Source organism: Podarcis gaigeae (assembly GCF_964106915.1).
Source record: "Podarcis gaigeae genome assembly, chromosome: 8".
Classification (NCBI taxonomy): domain Eukaryota; kingdom Metazoa; phylum Chordata; class Lepidosauria; order Squamata; family Lacertidae; genus Podarcis; species Podarcis gaigeae.
The window spans coordinates 5,530,396-5,545,369 of record NC_139684.1 but is presented as its reverse complement, the minus strand read 5'-3'; the positions used below and the strand labels follow the sequence as shown (position 1 = coordinate 5,545,369).

The 14,974-nt window shown below is 45.6% G+C and overlaps 1 protein-coding gene across 1 annotated transcript; it reads right to left on the bottom strand.

The window, feature by feature from the left end:
• Window positions 1–2,034: 2,034 nt before the first annotated feature.
• Window positions 2,035–9,032, bottom strand: BMP10 (bone morphogenetic protein 10). The gene is made up of 2 exons (XM_083753332.1): window positions 8,255–9,032; window positions 2,035–4,860 (listed from the first exon to the last, which is right to left on the bottom strand). The coding sequence occupies exons 1-2, from the start codon at window positions 8,562–8,564 to the stop codon at window positions 3,920–3,922; spliced, it is 1,251 nt and encodes a 416-aa protein (XP_083609458.1). The 5' UTR covers window positions 8,565–9,032; the 3' UTR covers window positions 2,035–3,919.
• Window positions 9,033–14,974: the final 5,942 nt, after the last annotated feature.

Sequence of the window (14,974 nt, the reverse complement as noted above, 5' to 3'; positions counted from 1 at the left end):
GACCAACTCCATTGCAAAGACTGAAGAGTTAGCCATAGCCTAGTGGGTAAGAGAATGAGCTTTTTAAAGAGGATGTATACATTTAATTATCTCCTATAAGCAGGGATGGCTCACCTATGGCCCTCCAGATGTTTGCTGAACTACAGTTCCCATCATCCCCAAACCATTTGCCATCCTGGCTGGGGCTGATGGGAACTGTAGTTCAAAATACCTGGAGAGCCCAAAGTTCCATAAGATTGCTCTATGCAGCAACATCTGGCTCCTCTTTTAATATTTTTCAGAACTCTGGGCAACTGTAAGCATATGTTGGTGATCTACCTGAAGGCAGTCTGGGGAGGGGGCAGGTGTCAAACTATTGCCATATTCAACTAAAGAAGTAGTAGTCGAGTTTCTAGCTTTCTCCAGTCATTGGCTAAGACTATGGTTGGTTGATGTAAAAGACACCGTAGAAGCTGTTCAGCCAGCGGTTTTGAAGCTAAGTTTGTAAGGCATGGTCATCAAGGACTGTATGGAGGAAAAGGCTTGTTGTGGCCAATGGATGAACACGAAAACGCAAGAACATAAGACGCACCTGCTGGATCAGACCAATGACCACATCTAGTCCAGCACTCTGTTTTTATGGTGGCCAACCAGTTGTCCCAATGGAAGCCAGTAAGCAGGATTGGAGCACAAGAGCACTCTTAGTTTTCGCCATTGAAGAAGAAGAAGAGGAGTTTGGATTTGATATCCCGCCTTTCACTCCCTTTAAGGAGTCTCAAAGCAGCTAACATTCTCCTTTCCCTTCCTCCCCCACAACAAACACTCTGTGAGGTGAGTGGGGCTGAGAGACTTCAGAGAAGTGTGACTGGACCAAGGTCACCCAGCAGCTGCATGTGGAGGAGTGGAGACTCGAACCCGGTTCTCCAGATTACGAGACTACCGCTCTTAACCACTACACCACACTGGCTCTGGATACAATGCACCCTTTATTAGCAAATTAAGACATGGCACTCCATGTTTCACTTCTCTTTCGATATATAGGTCTGCTGAGGCCGCTTATGGCTACCTTGTTTCCTTACCTGCTATAGCTTGGGCTGCTGCCGTCAGTTCTTTCCTGGCCAGCTATTTTTACCAGGAAAAGAGAAGAGGCATTGCAGATACACCCAACTCAGCATAGCCTGGGGGAATTTGTGGAGTAAACATTATGATTTGTAGACTGATAGGGCAGGTCTTCCAGGCAGGGCCGGAGTACGATGGTGGCGGTGTTATGAGAGAGAAAAACTGCTTCTTTTCCCTTATGGGGTACCCAAGAGCCCTTTTGTAGGTTCTCTATCGGTAGGAGAAAATAACAGAGACCAACCAGAGAATATTGAAAAGCAAAACAGCTAGTAAGCCTGATCTTTATTAAAGCTGTTGCAACAGGGTGCCCCCCCACACACACAAGGGGTGGGGTGGGATCCAGAACAAAGGTGTGCCCACCCTTATATAGATTTTTTAGATTGCCCACCCTCAAACTCCAGACCACCCCCAGAAACATCATACATACATCACAGGGGGCGGTCTAAAACAGAATCCTGAGTGTGTTGCTTATCTCCTGTCTGGCAGGTTACCTGATTGCATTACCTGGGTTTTGGCCTCTTTTTTGTTATGATAACTACTCAATTCCTGAATCCAGATCACAGGTCACAGGCTTACCCTATTCACATCTTAAATGTGCCCTTAATGCAGGATTTGTGAGCACAGAGACAATGGAGAGATTTCCCCTTTCCTTCGACCTTCCAGAGAAATATTTGAGGTCATTTGGGGAGAGAGAAAATGGTTCCAGGATTTTTCTGTGGGTTTCAGACATGTGGTTCATATATTTATGTATGTGTTTGCATGGTACATTATGAACATCTATTTTATATATATATAAGACCTTAAAATTCTTATAACAGCGGGTTCTCAGAGTTCGTAAAATTTAGGGAAATCTCCACGGATCTCACATCTGTCCCTTGTGTTCAAGGACTTTGGGCTAGCAAAAAAGAAAGGAAAAAGGGGGAAAAAGAGACCGCATACTATATGCCACTATATTTTGTATTACACCGAGAAATTAAAAAAAGAGACAAATTATATATTTACAAAATAAAACAATCGAGAAAATCCACAACACTTTTTTTTGCCGTTATTAGCGTCAAAATCCACGTATGATTCAATGCACAGGATTGTCCACGTGTGTTTTACATACAGCACAAAAATAGAAGATTTTGTATTCTACATTATATTACAACAGTCAATAAATATATCAATAAATAACGGCTGCATGGATGTAGGTTAAGCTGGTTTGAGTTAGTCCTTGACGTTGTCTTTGGTGTTGATTCCTGTGAAGAGTCAAGAGTCCATTCTCTCAAAGGCAAGGCCTGTTATCTCATCCAGGGAATACAGCCTTGCCTTAAAAGTGTAAAAGAAAGGCTGGAGACAGTACAGTAGGTTGCAGCCGAGGGCAGCACACACTCAGCGTCAATTACACTTTCCAAAGAATTTGACAAATTCCCAGCTTAGTATAAATAAAGCACCAGGCCTATTGTTTCTCAGCTCCAACACCTTCTTATCGCAATGATTTGTTGGAGGGCGAGTGGCGGAAACATGACATGTGACTCTAGAGAGCACCCTTGTGAATTGACAGCTTCATAAAGGCAAAGACCCTCTCTTTGTCCGCAGAGATATTCCATTCTGACACGAAGCACAGTATAATTTCCCCTCTCCGTAGAATCTCAACAAGCATGCAAAGAGCATTGGGTCTTGCGGGGGGTGGGTGGGGGGACAAATTCCAAGTCACCAGTATTTTCTTGGTCTATTTCTGTTGACAGTCATGGAGCAGATCATTAATGCAAGAGGAGAATATAGTTCTTGGCAGGTGCAACAAGGAAATTTTGAATTGCCAGCATTTATGCAGGTGTGTCTGTCTTAGGATAAGCCCCCACCAGACTGGTTACGCACAATGATCTTTCAAAGGAAAGGGTAGTGAAGTATTGTACCTTTCAAAAGTTGTGTAGGGTTGTACCAGGTGTTCTATAATCTGAGTCTGTAACTGGACTCTCTTATGTGTGCTTACTTGAAGTTCTGTTCTGCTCCTAAATGATTAAAAACTAGGTCAAACAAAGTTGTGCAGAAAAGGGGACTTTGGTCAGTGCATCATCTCTACATGTCAATCATATCAGAATTACCTCATTGTCTGTAACTACTGGAGATGCACAAACTCCCAGCCCTCCTTACCACCCAAGAGTCATGGCTCCAGAACAACCTTCCCTCTGGTGGAGTAGACCCAAAGCCTTAGTAGTGTTGCACAATTTGTATCTGAGGCAATTTCTGGTGACCTGGGGGTGGGGGCTAGATCTGTGCACATCAACATTACCGATACTGTGTCCAGCAATTTTAATTTCTTCTGAATGCGTCATATAACCATGCAATTTAGTTCGTTCTCAGAAATATATTTAAAAATAACATCCTTCATGAGTACAGTATATTGCAAATCCTGATTTGGACACAAAAAGGGGGAATTGAAATGGTTCTCAGTGGCCAGATTTGTGGGGGTTAGTTCACACAGTCAGCAGAAACGACTGCGAGGCATTTTATTTTGTGGGGGAGAATTGAACCATGGGCAGTTTGAAGTGGTATAATCTGGCAAAAGGGGAGAGAATTAACACTGGATTCTGCTGATTGTGTAAACTGACTCTTGAGTAAAGCGAAGAGCCACAATCCTGCTTTCTCCAAGCCATGAAAACGAAAAATACACCCCCTCTAATCCGTTGCCCATTTCCTTTGTCTCTAATTATCTGTACATGCCTCATTAAATAAGCTTATTAAGTCTGTACAAATCAAAACTGTACAAATATACAGATGAAACAATTAAATAATCTGAGGAGGACCCAAAGCCCTGTGGGTGGGGAGCATCCTTCTACTATCTGCACCCGCACTCTGAGACAGCCATGCCTTCGTAGTTGAGCTTGTAGGTGACGACCCCGTTATCTAAGAAGAGTAAGGAGATGGGATTCAGCTTGGTAGGTACACAACAAGCTGGAGAAGCTTTCTGGGGATCATTCAAGTGAATCAAAGTCCGGGCCTTGGCATGGGTGGTCGTGAGGTGATCGTCCAAAGGGAAGGAACAGGCTCCCCTGCACTGAGAGGCATCATAGCCTGGAGGTGCAATGATCCAGGAATCCCAGCCAATCTCCTTGAAATCCACATAGAGCGAAGTCTTTTTGCAGCTGCTCCCCTTGGCGTTCCTCCTTATCCGGGATGTGGAGTCGTAGATTATGTTGGATCTGATCTGCAGAAGTTTCTCCTTTCTGGGGCTGGTATGGAAATCATTCATGTCCAGGTCCTGCAAATCTTGCTCGTGCTCTATTATCTCATTCAGTTCGTGCTTCTCCTCTTTCTTGGCATGGCTTCGGTCGTCGGAAAACACAATGAGTAAAGGCTCATGTTTGGTCTCCGAATCGATGTCGATATCTGCTTTCCCTCCTCCGACGGCCTTCTCTCCCCCTCGGCTCTCAATCTGCACCTCCAGCTGATGAGTCGTGGAGTCTGAGTGATGCCACCTCCTGATGGCCTCCGTGACCTCAAACGTTTTCCATTCATTGTCGGTGCTGTAAATGTGCCGGGATGCCAGAACTTTCATTCTCCTCTCCTCTTCCTCCTTCCCTCTTCCACGGTCATTCTCAAGCACTTCCAGGATGGTGACTTTCCTGCTGAGACCATTGTAGAACATCCTGTCCTCCTGCACCTGTGTGTAGAGCCTCAATTCCGCCATTGTTATTTTCTCATGGTGTGGAATGGAGACGTTGAAGAGAAGAGGGTACCTCCGTATTCCATTGAAGTGGATGGGCTGCGGAATCTGCTCTGAAAATTAAGAGCAATCAAATGTTACCCTTCTTCCCTATATGGCCATGCTCACCAACGAAAGGGTGTCTATGCCTAGCAATGGGTCCCAAACATTTTCAGGGCCTTGTCCCCTTGGTTCCATAAACTCCTCCCCAGTGACCCCTGCCTCACCCTATAAAAAGCATGGTTCAGAATAGCAGTGTGCATGGCCTACTGAAGATAACAATAGAATAAAATTCAAAACAACAAGAGTTAATTGCACATTTATTCAAAATCCAATTAAAATGATTTAGTTCAACAAAATGGATGAACTTGATCCGGTGATTCTAGCTTTTCAAAGTCTGATCATCTGGCTGTTAGTACCCCTCCCACCGCCTGCCCCACCCCCAGGAGGTGGAAACCACCCATTTTGGGAAACACAGGGCTAGATGAGACTTCTACACAACCAGATTGACTCCAGATTGACTATGACCCAAGAATCCTGAATACTGTAGTTTTGGGAGAGTTCAGGGGATCTTTTCTAAAAGACCCCCATGGGAATTTAATGCTGAGCTTAATCTGATTGACTGTGGCAGCCAGAGATTGGGCCATTTCTTGTGCTTTTCTTGGTGGTCAAAGGAGAAGTGAGTAAGGCAAACGCAAAACTAGAGGAAGGGGAAATCTTTATACATTTCTGTCTCACATATTGTCAAATGTAGCCAGAATTGTTTGGAGATCTTCTACAGGAGGCTCTTACAAGAAAGAGGTAGGAAATATGCACTGGGTGAAATTTTGAAATTCAGGAAAGCAAGATAAATGTGGCTGGCCTGATGAGGCCCACAGGACAGAGCCTTCCTTCGCATTTGCTAGAGTCACCGCAAGGGTTTGCTTGCTGGTGAAGTTCACCTTGACAGCTCTAAAGTTGAGAAATGTGTGTTTAAAATCTACCCGAGTTTACTTGAAGACGGTCTGGGCTTTCATATGTGCATGAGTGCATTAGTAATCTCTTTTAATCGATGTCTGGAGAGGGTGGTAGTGTTAGTCTACTGCAGTGAAAATGAGAAAGAGTCCTGTAGCTTTTCAAGGTCTGTATAGTAAAAGCTATGGTTTTCCCAGTAGTGATGTATGGAAGTGAGAGCTGGACCATAAAGAAGGCTGATTGCCGAAGAACTGATGCTTTTGAATTCTGGTGCTGGAGGAGACTCTTGAGAGTCCCATGGCCTGCAAGAGGATCAAACCTCTCCATTCTGAAGGAAATCAGCCCTGAGTGCTCACCGGAAGGACAGATCGTGAAGCTGAGGCTCCAAGACTTTGGCCACCTCATGAGAAGAGAAGACTCCCTGGAAAAGACCCTGATGTTGGGAAAGATGGAGGGCACAAGGAGAAGGGGACGACAGAGGATGGGATGGTTGGACAGTGTTCTCGAAGCTAGGAACATGAGTTTGGCCAAACTGCGGGAGGCAGTGGAAGACAGGAGTGCCTGGCGTGCTCTGGTCCAGGGGGTCACGAAGAGGCGGACACGACTAAACGACTCAACAACAACAACAACAAAGCTTTTCAAGACTCACAGATTCATGATGGCCTCATTAGACACAGCTGCTGAAGTGGACTCTTCTCTATGAAAGCTGGTGCAGACTTTTAAAGTTCTGCTCAGCTCCTGCCTCTGAACAGTTAGCGGTGCCATAATTTGCAAGTTAGTTAAGATGGAGCGTAGAGCGTAAAGCAAGTCGACTGTGATCCGTGACTAAGTTAGCCCTTTGGCTTAAGTGACTTTCGAATTGGAATGTTAAAATGATCTTAGTAAGCGTTATTGGCAGAAATGCTGCTTCTCCAAATCAGAAGCACATCATGAAAGTGGGATACACCCATCTCGTTTTAAGAATGCATTTCTTGGTCTGGCTTTTGTGATCAGGTCCACCACGCTGATTCATTCAGTCTTAGAAATTTGTATAGGAAAAGGTTGCACTTTGCAGGCAGGCTAGGAGACCTATTTATATAGGGAATGATTCACACCAAGCTGTTTTAAAAGGAAATAATGTCCCTATCTTCATTCACCCTTCCCCACATATCAATTAATGCAGACTGCTGGGTTTGGGTTCCATTGACTTCAGAATTTCTAAATGGAGAATTTCGGTTCATCCTGAGTCCTTCCCCATAGCTGACAACAGGACTGCCAGTGTCTAAGCTGAATTCATGGAAACAATATTCCAGAACACGATTCAAAGGAAACTGAAGGAGCTCAGTAAGTGCCATTGTGTCTACATTTCCTGAAACTCAGTTTATAAGATGCTGATTATGAAAACAGAAAGGAAAAGCATGCCACTCTCAAAAAAATATGATTTTTATTGAGAAGCGCTGAGAGCTATGTGGACACTGAACATCTTTTGCTTTCATACAAAATCTGAAAACTTGCAAAAGCCCCACATATTTTTAGTTGGTTGAAGGCTGCAACCCTGCCTATTTATTTGGGAGTAAGCTCTATCAAATCCAGTAGGATTTGCTTCTCATCTCACTGATTCTTTAGAGTTTTGGAAAAAACCTTCTAGGTAGAAGGAAATATTTTTATTGCATCAATTTTTGGGGTGGGAAGCTGAGTATCTAGGAGGAAGCAGAGTATCCCTTTGAATGGATAGTCCTATTCATCCAGCCCTCCAGATGTTGGTGGCTGCCACTTCCATAAGCTTCAATCAGCACAGTCAATGTTCAGGGATCCAGTTGTCCAACATCTGGAGTGCACTATTTGTATAGAAAATGAGCATAATAATTGATGAAAGATTTTGTTATCAAAAGCAATATACAAACAACACATACAATCCCCCTGAAAGTTCTCTGACACAATATCCATTGAAATCAGTGGGAGCTGAGTGGAATCGCAGAAGTGTGTTTGCGCAACAGCTCATGCAGAGGAAATGCTAAGCAAATTACTTCTGTTGTGCTTACTTCTAGGAACATAGGAAGCTGTTGGTTCATCTTGCCTGATATTGTCAACAGTCCAAAGTTTCAGGCAGGGAATATTCCCAGCCCTACCCAAGAGGTCCCAGGGATTAAACCTAGGTCCTTCTGCATGTGAAAAAGATGACCCGACACTGAAAAACCACTGAGCTACCAAAGAAGGCAGCCATGATTATCTTCAAAGGAGCATTTTAAGTAAGACTTGGGCAGGGGGAGGAGATTCTCCACTTGGATCTCAAAATTAGTAGTCACCTTTTCCGAAAGCATCCCTGATAGAGATTTAAAAATCATACACTTGAAAATCCAGCAAATGGTTCAAATGACTTGCAGTCATTTGTCAAACTGCTGTGGGGTCCACCAAGCAGCAGGTCAACCACTTTGACACCTGCTTAGCTGGATCACTTTGCTAATAAATCATCCATCAAACTTCCCCTCTGCATCCTAACTGCAACACCCAACAGGCTTGTTTAAGAGACCTTACCTTCATTTTTGAAGCTTCTGATGATGTTGGCTGATGGCATGGAGGTCTTATCAGTGGCAAACCTGTTAAAGAGCTCTAGCATGTATTCCGGAGGGTCCACCTTGGCTGCCGTCTCTTGCAGGGGGATGTCGGAGATGTTGAGCGCCTTCAGCAACTCGTTCTGTAAAGTCTGAAGCAAGGCATCCTGTTCGTCAAAGAACGGCCTGTCTTCCTCCAGGAGAGGCATGTCTAGGCTCATGATGGGACTACCGTTTGCAAGGTGCACCAGAATGGAGACGGCTGCCCACAGCTGAAAGCCTGCTGGTTCCATGGCCTCGTTCTAGCTGGCCACAGGACTCGACAAAAGCGTTGCTCTGGTGCCGCCTATTTTATCCCCCCGCAAATGGGTATCAACGTCTTGTGTCACTGACGGTTGACAAGTTTGGAAATTGGAGCTTGTGATCCAACTCTCTCTCTCTCTTTCTCTCTCTGGCTCTTGTTCCACACCCCCACCCAGGTCCCAGTAATTGGACAGAGCTGGCGGTGCCTCCTATACAAGCCCTTCAGGGTCTTATCTCCTCTAGTGTAAGCTTGTTCACCAGATTTCGGTTGCTATCTCACAATCCTCCTTCCTCTTAATGAGCATTTTGTAAACATTCCACATTGGGATGCTATGAACTAGTGCAATTCCCCCTTGCTTTTTTTCTGCATGGGACCTGACTCCCCCCTCCGCCCCTTGCCACTGCTAACGTCTTAGGACCCAGCTGACCATTTTGAAACCAAGTCTCTTTGCTTTGTTGCAATTTCAGCTAAACATGCGCATGGCATAGGAGTATCCATGGTCCATGCTATGACCAAGTTTCTGCCAATCCAGAGTAGACCTCTGAAAAGCGGCAAGTAAACGTTTGCTCCAAGGGGAGACTGAAAAACGCTCAGGAGTTGGAAGTAAAAGCTTAGGGCAAATGATGGTTTGGAAGACTGTTTCAATGTACAAGAAGCATATGGACATGAGAAGAGCCTGCTGGAAGAAGGCTATCATATCTCTTCTTACTCTCCTCTTCTCCAAGCTAAACATCCCCAGATCCCTCAACCATTCTTCATATGGCTTGGTTTCCAGACCCTTGATCATCTTGGTCACCCTCCTATGAACACCTTCCAGCTTGTCAATGTCCTTCTTAAACCAGAGTGCCCAACGTAATGGCAACATCATATTGATTGTCTAACAATTCTGCACCAACTCCATATTGCATGTGGCTGGAGAATTCAATCACTGTTGATGAAAAGATGAAACTATTCCTCCCTTGGAGGAAGCCTGTTGTGTCACTGCATGAGTCCCTTCACTGAGCTCACCTTCCAGTCAGGAGGCACACCCAGCAAAGTAACCCTCAAAGCTCTTGAGATGGCTAGAAATAATAAACATTTTGGGGAAGTGAGGAGGAGTAAGTACATTGTATTAATTTACAAAGCTCTGAACAACTGAGGCCCAAGCTATCTCAGGGATCACCTGAACCCTTCTATCTCAGCTCAGTTACTGAGATCATTTGCAGGAATGTCGTTGATCATCTCCCAGGTTGGCAAGGCTCATTTGACAACTACATTCCCACCCCAAAGAAGATTAAGAATTTGGGAATGGCCTGTTTGTGGAAAGGAGATGAGAGAGCAGCCCTGAGGTGCAATGGAGACAAAGCTGCTCTTGAGAAACACAGAAAGGGAAATGTAATTATTCCAACACTTGCTCATCACACTTTCGAGATCACACTTCTTTATCTCCCCTCTCACGCCCAACAGTTACCTCACCCATTAGCCAGCTCCTGCGGAAGAGGAATGGGGAGAACTTCCTGCATCTCATGTATGTATTTTGGGAAGCTCCATGCCATTTCTAGTTCAAGGAGCTAAGCAATGATGGGTCATCTTCCAGCATCTGACACAGCCCATGTAAGGGAGTTATCATGTCCTCCAGAGAAATGCATGAATATGGACTCTTGCATCCTGCCAGTAGATGCAGAAAGGTCAGAATTTTCCACATTTTGGAAGATGAAACACAATTTGTTTTTCAAATTAAAGGCATGAGATTTATTTAATTATCAAGGTGGCTTACAACAAAAATACATAAAACCATACTGTAAAAACCATATTGAATGATTGCAATCAAACATCAGCTAACCATTGTGGAAAGATATCTTCTTAATTGCCTGCATGGGCCTGGTGGGATACAAAAAATAATAAATAAAAAATCAGCAGGCATTTAAAAGTTAAAACAGAAGGCGCCTGCTGAATCTCTAGTGGCAGAGCATTCCACAGGACCAGGCCGATGTGATTGAAGGCTCGGTTTCTTGTTGTTGTCACTGTGGGCGACAGGCTCCCTCACAGGTGTGATGGCCTGGGACAGGCTCGGACTCAGAACCAGAGGAGTCTCAGTCCGCACCGGATCCTTTGCCTCAGGCGGCATCGGAACCAAGTCTGGGGCCTGATTCTGAGGAGCCCCAGTCTGCACAGGTCCCCCTGCAACAAGCCCCAGCTGGGCCAAGTCAGGGGCCTGAGCCTGCCCTGGCTCCAGATGCGGGGATGACCTCGTTGTGTCCAGCTGGGCCATCACTTACAGCTGCTGCACTACTGGTTTGAGTTACAGATAGGTAGCCGTGTTGGTCTGCCATAGTCAAAAAAAAAATAAAAAAATTCCTTCCAGTAGCACCTTAAAGACCAACTAAGTCAGTTCTTGGTATGAGCTTTCATGTGCATGCACACTTCTTCAGATACACAGGTTGATGGACTTCCATTTCATGCGGCTCAATGTGGTGCCTTCCATAGTTCCAGTTACAGATAGGTAGCCGTGTTGGTCTGCCATAGTCAAAACAAAAAAAAAAATTCCTTCCAGTAGCACCTTAAAGACCAACTAAGTCAGTTCTTGGTATGAGCTTTCATGTGCATGCACACTTCTTCAGATACACAGGTTGATGGACTTCCATTTCATGCGGCTCAATGTGGTGCCTTCCATAGTTCCAGTTACAGATAGGTAGCCGTGTTGGTCTGCCATAGTCAAAACAAAAAAAAAAATTCCTTCCAGTAGCACCTTAAAGACCAACTAAGTCAGTTCTTGGTATGAGCTTTCGTGTGCATGCACACTGCTACTGGAAGGAATTTTTTTTTTGTTTTGACTACTGGTTTGGTCAGGGGAGGCTGAGGCAGCCTCTGGGTCTAGTAACCCACTGACGTCTCCCGAGCTGCAGAGACTAAGGTCTGAGAGAAGGAGAGACCTGAGTACTCACAGGAGGAGTGCTTGCCTTCGGGCGACACAGGGAGGTGAGTCACTGGGGGATCAGGACCGGCCGTTACCCCGACAAAGATAAAAGGCTGTTGGACCCCGCCCCAGGTTGCGGGAGCAACATTGCTGTTTGCTAGAACCTGCCTGAGACTCTGTGCCTGACCTTGCCTGGTTTCCTGCCTTGGCCCTATTGGACTGACTCCTCACAGAACTCTTGGATTCGGGACCGGACCTAGACCGCGTTGCTCGGGTTACCCCCGGGCCCAGCACAACAGGAAAGTATGCTAAAGAGATGGAGTTCCGTGTGGTGTAGTGGTTCTGGTACTCGCCAAGGACCTGTGACCACGGTTTGAGTCCACAAGTGCCCATGAAGCTCATGGGGTGACCTAGGGCCAGTCACTGCCTCTTGGCCTAAACTACCTTACTGTGTGTGAGAGAACCAGGTAGAGACAAAGATAGCAGTGGAGGAGAATCTGCAAAAAACGAATCCGTATCTTTATCCTACCATAAGAAGGGCCGGCTGGATCAGGCCAATGGCCCATCTAGTCCACCATCCTCTTCTCACAGTGGCCAACCAGATGCCCCAATAGGAAGCCTGCAAGTATTTCCCCCTCCCGTGGTCTCCAGGAAGGGGTATTCAAAGGGACCCCTGACCATTAGGTCCAGTCGTGGCCGACTCTGGGGTTGCGGCGCTCATCTCGCTTTACTGGCCAAGGGAGCCGGCGTACAGCTTCCGGGTCATGTGGCCAGCATGATTGAGCCACTTCTGGCGAACCAGAACTGCCGTTTACCTTCCCGCTGGAGCGGTACCTATTTATCTACTTGTACTTTGATGTGCTTTCGAACTGCTAGGTTGGCAGGAGCAGGGACCAAGCAATGGGAGCTCACCCCATCGCAGGGATTCGAACTGCCGACCTTCTGATTGGCAAGTCCTAGGCTCTGTGGTTTAACCCACAGTGCCACCTGTGTCCCCTTAGCCATCATGGCTAGTAGCCCTCAATAGCTTTATCCTCCATGACTGCATTGAATCCTCTGATTTCACTATGGGTGTAACTCTGTGTGGCATGCCCTGTGGAACAAACTGCTTAATCGCCCACCACTAAACTCATGTAAGGCTCACAGCAGAACTTCATTTCCCTTTGAGATTATTGCAAGATCCTCAAGTCAACGGAAGGCTCTTTAACAAAGAGGCTCCTTGCCTCCAGAAGGGGGAAAGTTCTCGCTGGACATTTTTTGAATTCTCTCCCTTGTCAACCCCTTATTTCGTTGCAAGTTTGGTATTTGTTTGGGTGTCAGATAAGCTGAAAAGAGTGTCTTCCATGACATTGACAAAAGCAAGACGACTGCCCAAAATCTTTCCGCAAATTTCCAATGTTGCCTGCCTCGCTCTGCTTTGGTGCTATTTCGAGACCTGCATTCTTATCCTTAATGAGAATTCCACTGGGAAACTCTGAACCCTCGAGAGTCAAAATTCCCAGGAGCAATTTCTGAATGTGTTTGTAGAAAAGCATGTGGGGTTTTCCCCCCGCCCCCTCTGCTCAGCGGGGCTGGAGGCTCTGCTCCATGCAGTTTGCTTTTCTGTCGTTGGGTGCTCAAAGCTCAAAAAGAGCAGGTTTCTTTCCAGCTTTGAAATGAGCTCCCTCCAGTTATCAGTGCCAACAACATTTAAGGAGCAGAGGGCTGTCTGCAAGAAAAATGGAATCTTTGCTTTAAGTTACTTCATATGCAGAGGCGTCGCTTGGCTCTCTTGTGCCCTTGGCAAGGAGCTGTATTGCCATCCACCACCACCACCCCCATCCTTTCAGCCTTGGCCCAGGGAGCATGTGGATACCCTGCCGGTATTTAAAGTTTTGCAACCTTTAACAGCGTCTCCACCCCCATCGTTCAGCCCAGACTCTGAGATCCAGCTCTGAGGGCCTTCTGGAGGTTCCCTTGCTGCGAGAAGTGAGGTTACAGGGAGCCAGACAGAGGGCCTTCTTGGTAGTGGCGCCCTCCCTGTGGAACGCCCTCCCATCAGATGTCAAGGAAATAAACAACTATCCTATTTTTAAAAGACATCTGAAGGCAGCCCTGTTTAGGGAAGTTTTTAATATTTAATGCTGTATTGTTTTTAACACTCAATTAGGAGGCGCCCAGAGTGGCTGGGGAAACTCAGCCAGAAGGGCGGGGTATAAATAATAAATTGTTGTTGTTGTTGTTGTTTTGTTTGTAAATACAGTGCTGAGTTGTCACAAGACACAAGATAGTCAATTATTGGCATTAGCTATTGAATTTCTTATATGAATGCGTTATTGTACATCTGTGATAGGTGAAGGTTTTTGTGCATGTGGTATATAAATATTTTAAGCATAAATTTATTTCACCCTTTCATTCGTAAGACTGCACAAAAATATTTTTAATGCAATATCCTTTGCGGAATTTTATTGTGTTATTTTCATAGTGGGCTGTGGAAATTACAATTCTGAATAATGTGTTTTATAGGGTAGGAGACACTGGGGATGAGTTTATGCAACCAAGGGGGGAGTGCCCCCCCCCAGAAGTTTGGGAACTACTGGGTTAAACATTGTTACAAGCAAAGGTGGAATCAGACTATATTAATTTCACAAAGCATGGACATTATTTTTATTTGTTTATAAGTGAGCAGCCACAGCACAGTTTTCACATGGTGCATCCCTGGGACTCACCTGTTTGCACCAAATCCTAAGGAGGCTCACAGAGTTGTTAATTGAATTTTTATCCCACCTTTCCTCCAAGGAGCTTCAGGTGGCCTACTCCCTGTTAGAATTCCTGCTCCATGGTTGCAGTCATGGGATTTTTGTCTATCACATGACGGTGTATGCTTTGACTCCACAGAGTGGGAAGTGACGGAGACAGGATGTTTGTGTTACTGTGTTCCGCGAAGTGGGACTATTGTCCTTTGTTGTTTTTCTCTTTGCTGTCTGATGCTAGAGAGAGAGAGGGAGCCATGTTGCAGTGCTCCGTGTGTAAATAAAGTAGATTAGCCAAAATGCTGAGTTGCTGAGGTCTGTTACGCAAACTGCGAAGACTCTGCGCACGCGCGGGTTGCAATTTGGCGCTTCTGCGCATGCACAAAGTGTGACTTAGTAGTTCTGCACATGCGCGAGTGCCGAAACCCAGAAGTAACCCATTCCGGTACTTCTGGGTTTCAGCGTGTCCGTAACCGAAAATGCACAACCTGAAGCGTTTGTAACCCGAGGTATGACTGTACAAGCATTTCTCTCTTTCCAGACCCTCCTATTGTCCCTGTTTTCCAGGGATGCCCTGATTTAGCGAAGCCGTCCCAGTTTCTGATTTGACCCTAGAGTGTCCCGCTTTTCCTTAGGATGTCCCTATTTTCATTGGAGAAATGTTGGAGGGCATGGAGTTATCCAACCCCCAAGCCGCCTGAAGGCAATCCTGTTCTTTAAATGTTGAACGATTTATTATGTTTTTGTATATGTTGGAAGCTGCCCAGAGTG

What these genes read in the sequence shown, in the direction of transcription:
- BMP10 (XM_083753332.1), bottom strand. Translation starts at nt 8,564, where the DNA reads ATGGAACCAGCAGGCTTTCAGCTGTGGGCAGCCGTCTCCATTCTGGTG. An exon ending in CAGAAGCTTCAAAAATGAAG is followed by an intron (nt 4,861 to 8,254) that starts GTAAGGTCTCTT and finishes CTTAATTTTCAG; the next exon opens with AGCAGATTCCGCAGCCCATC.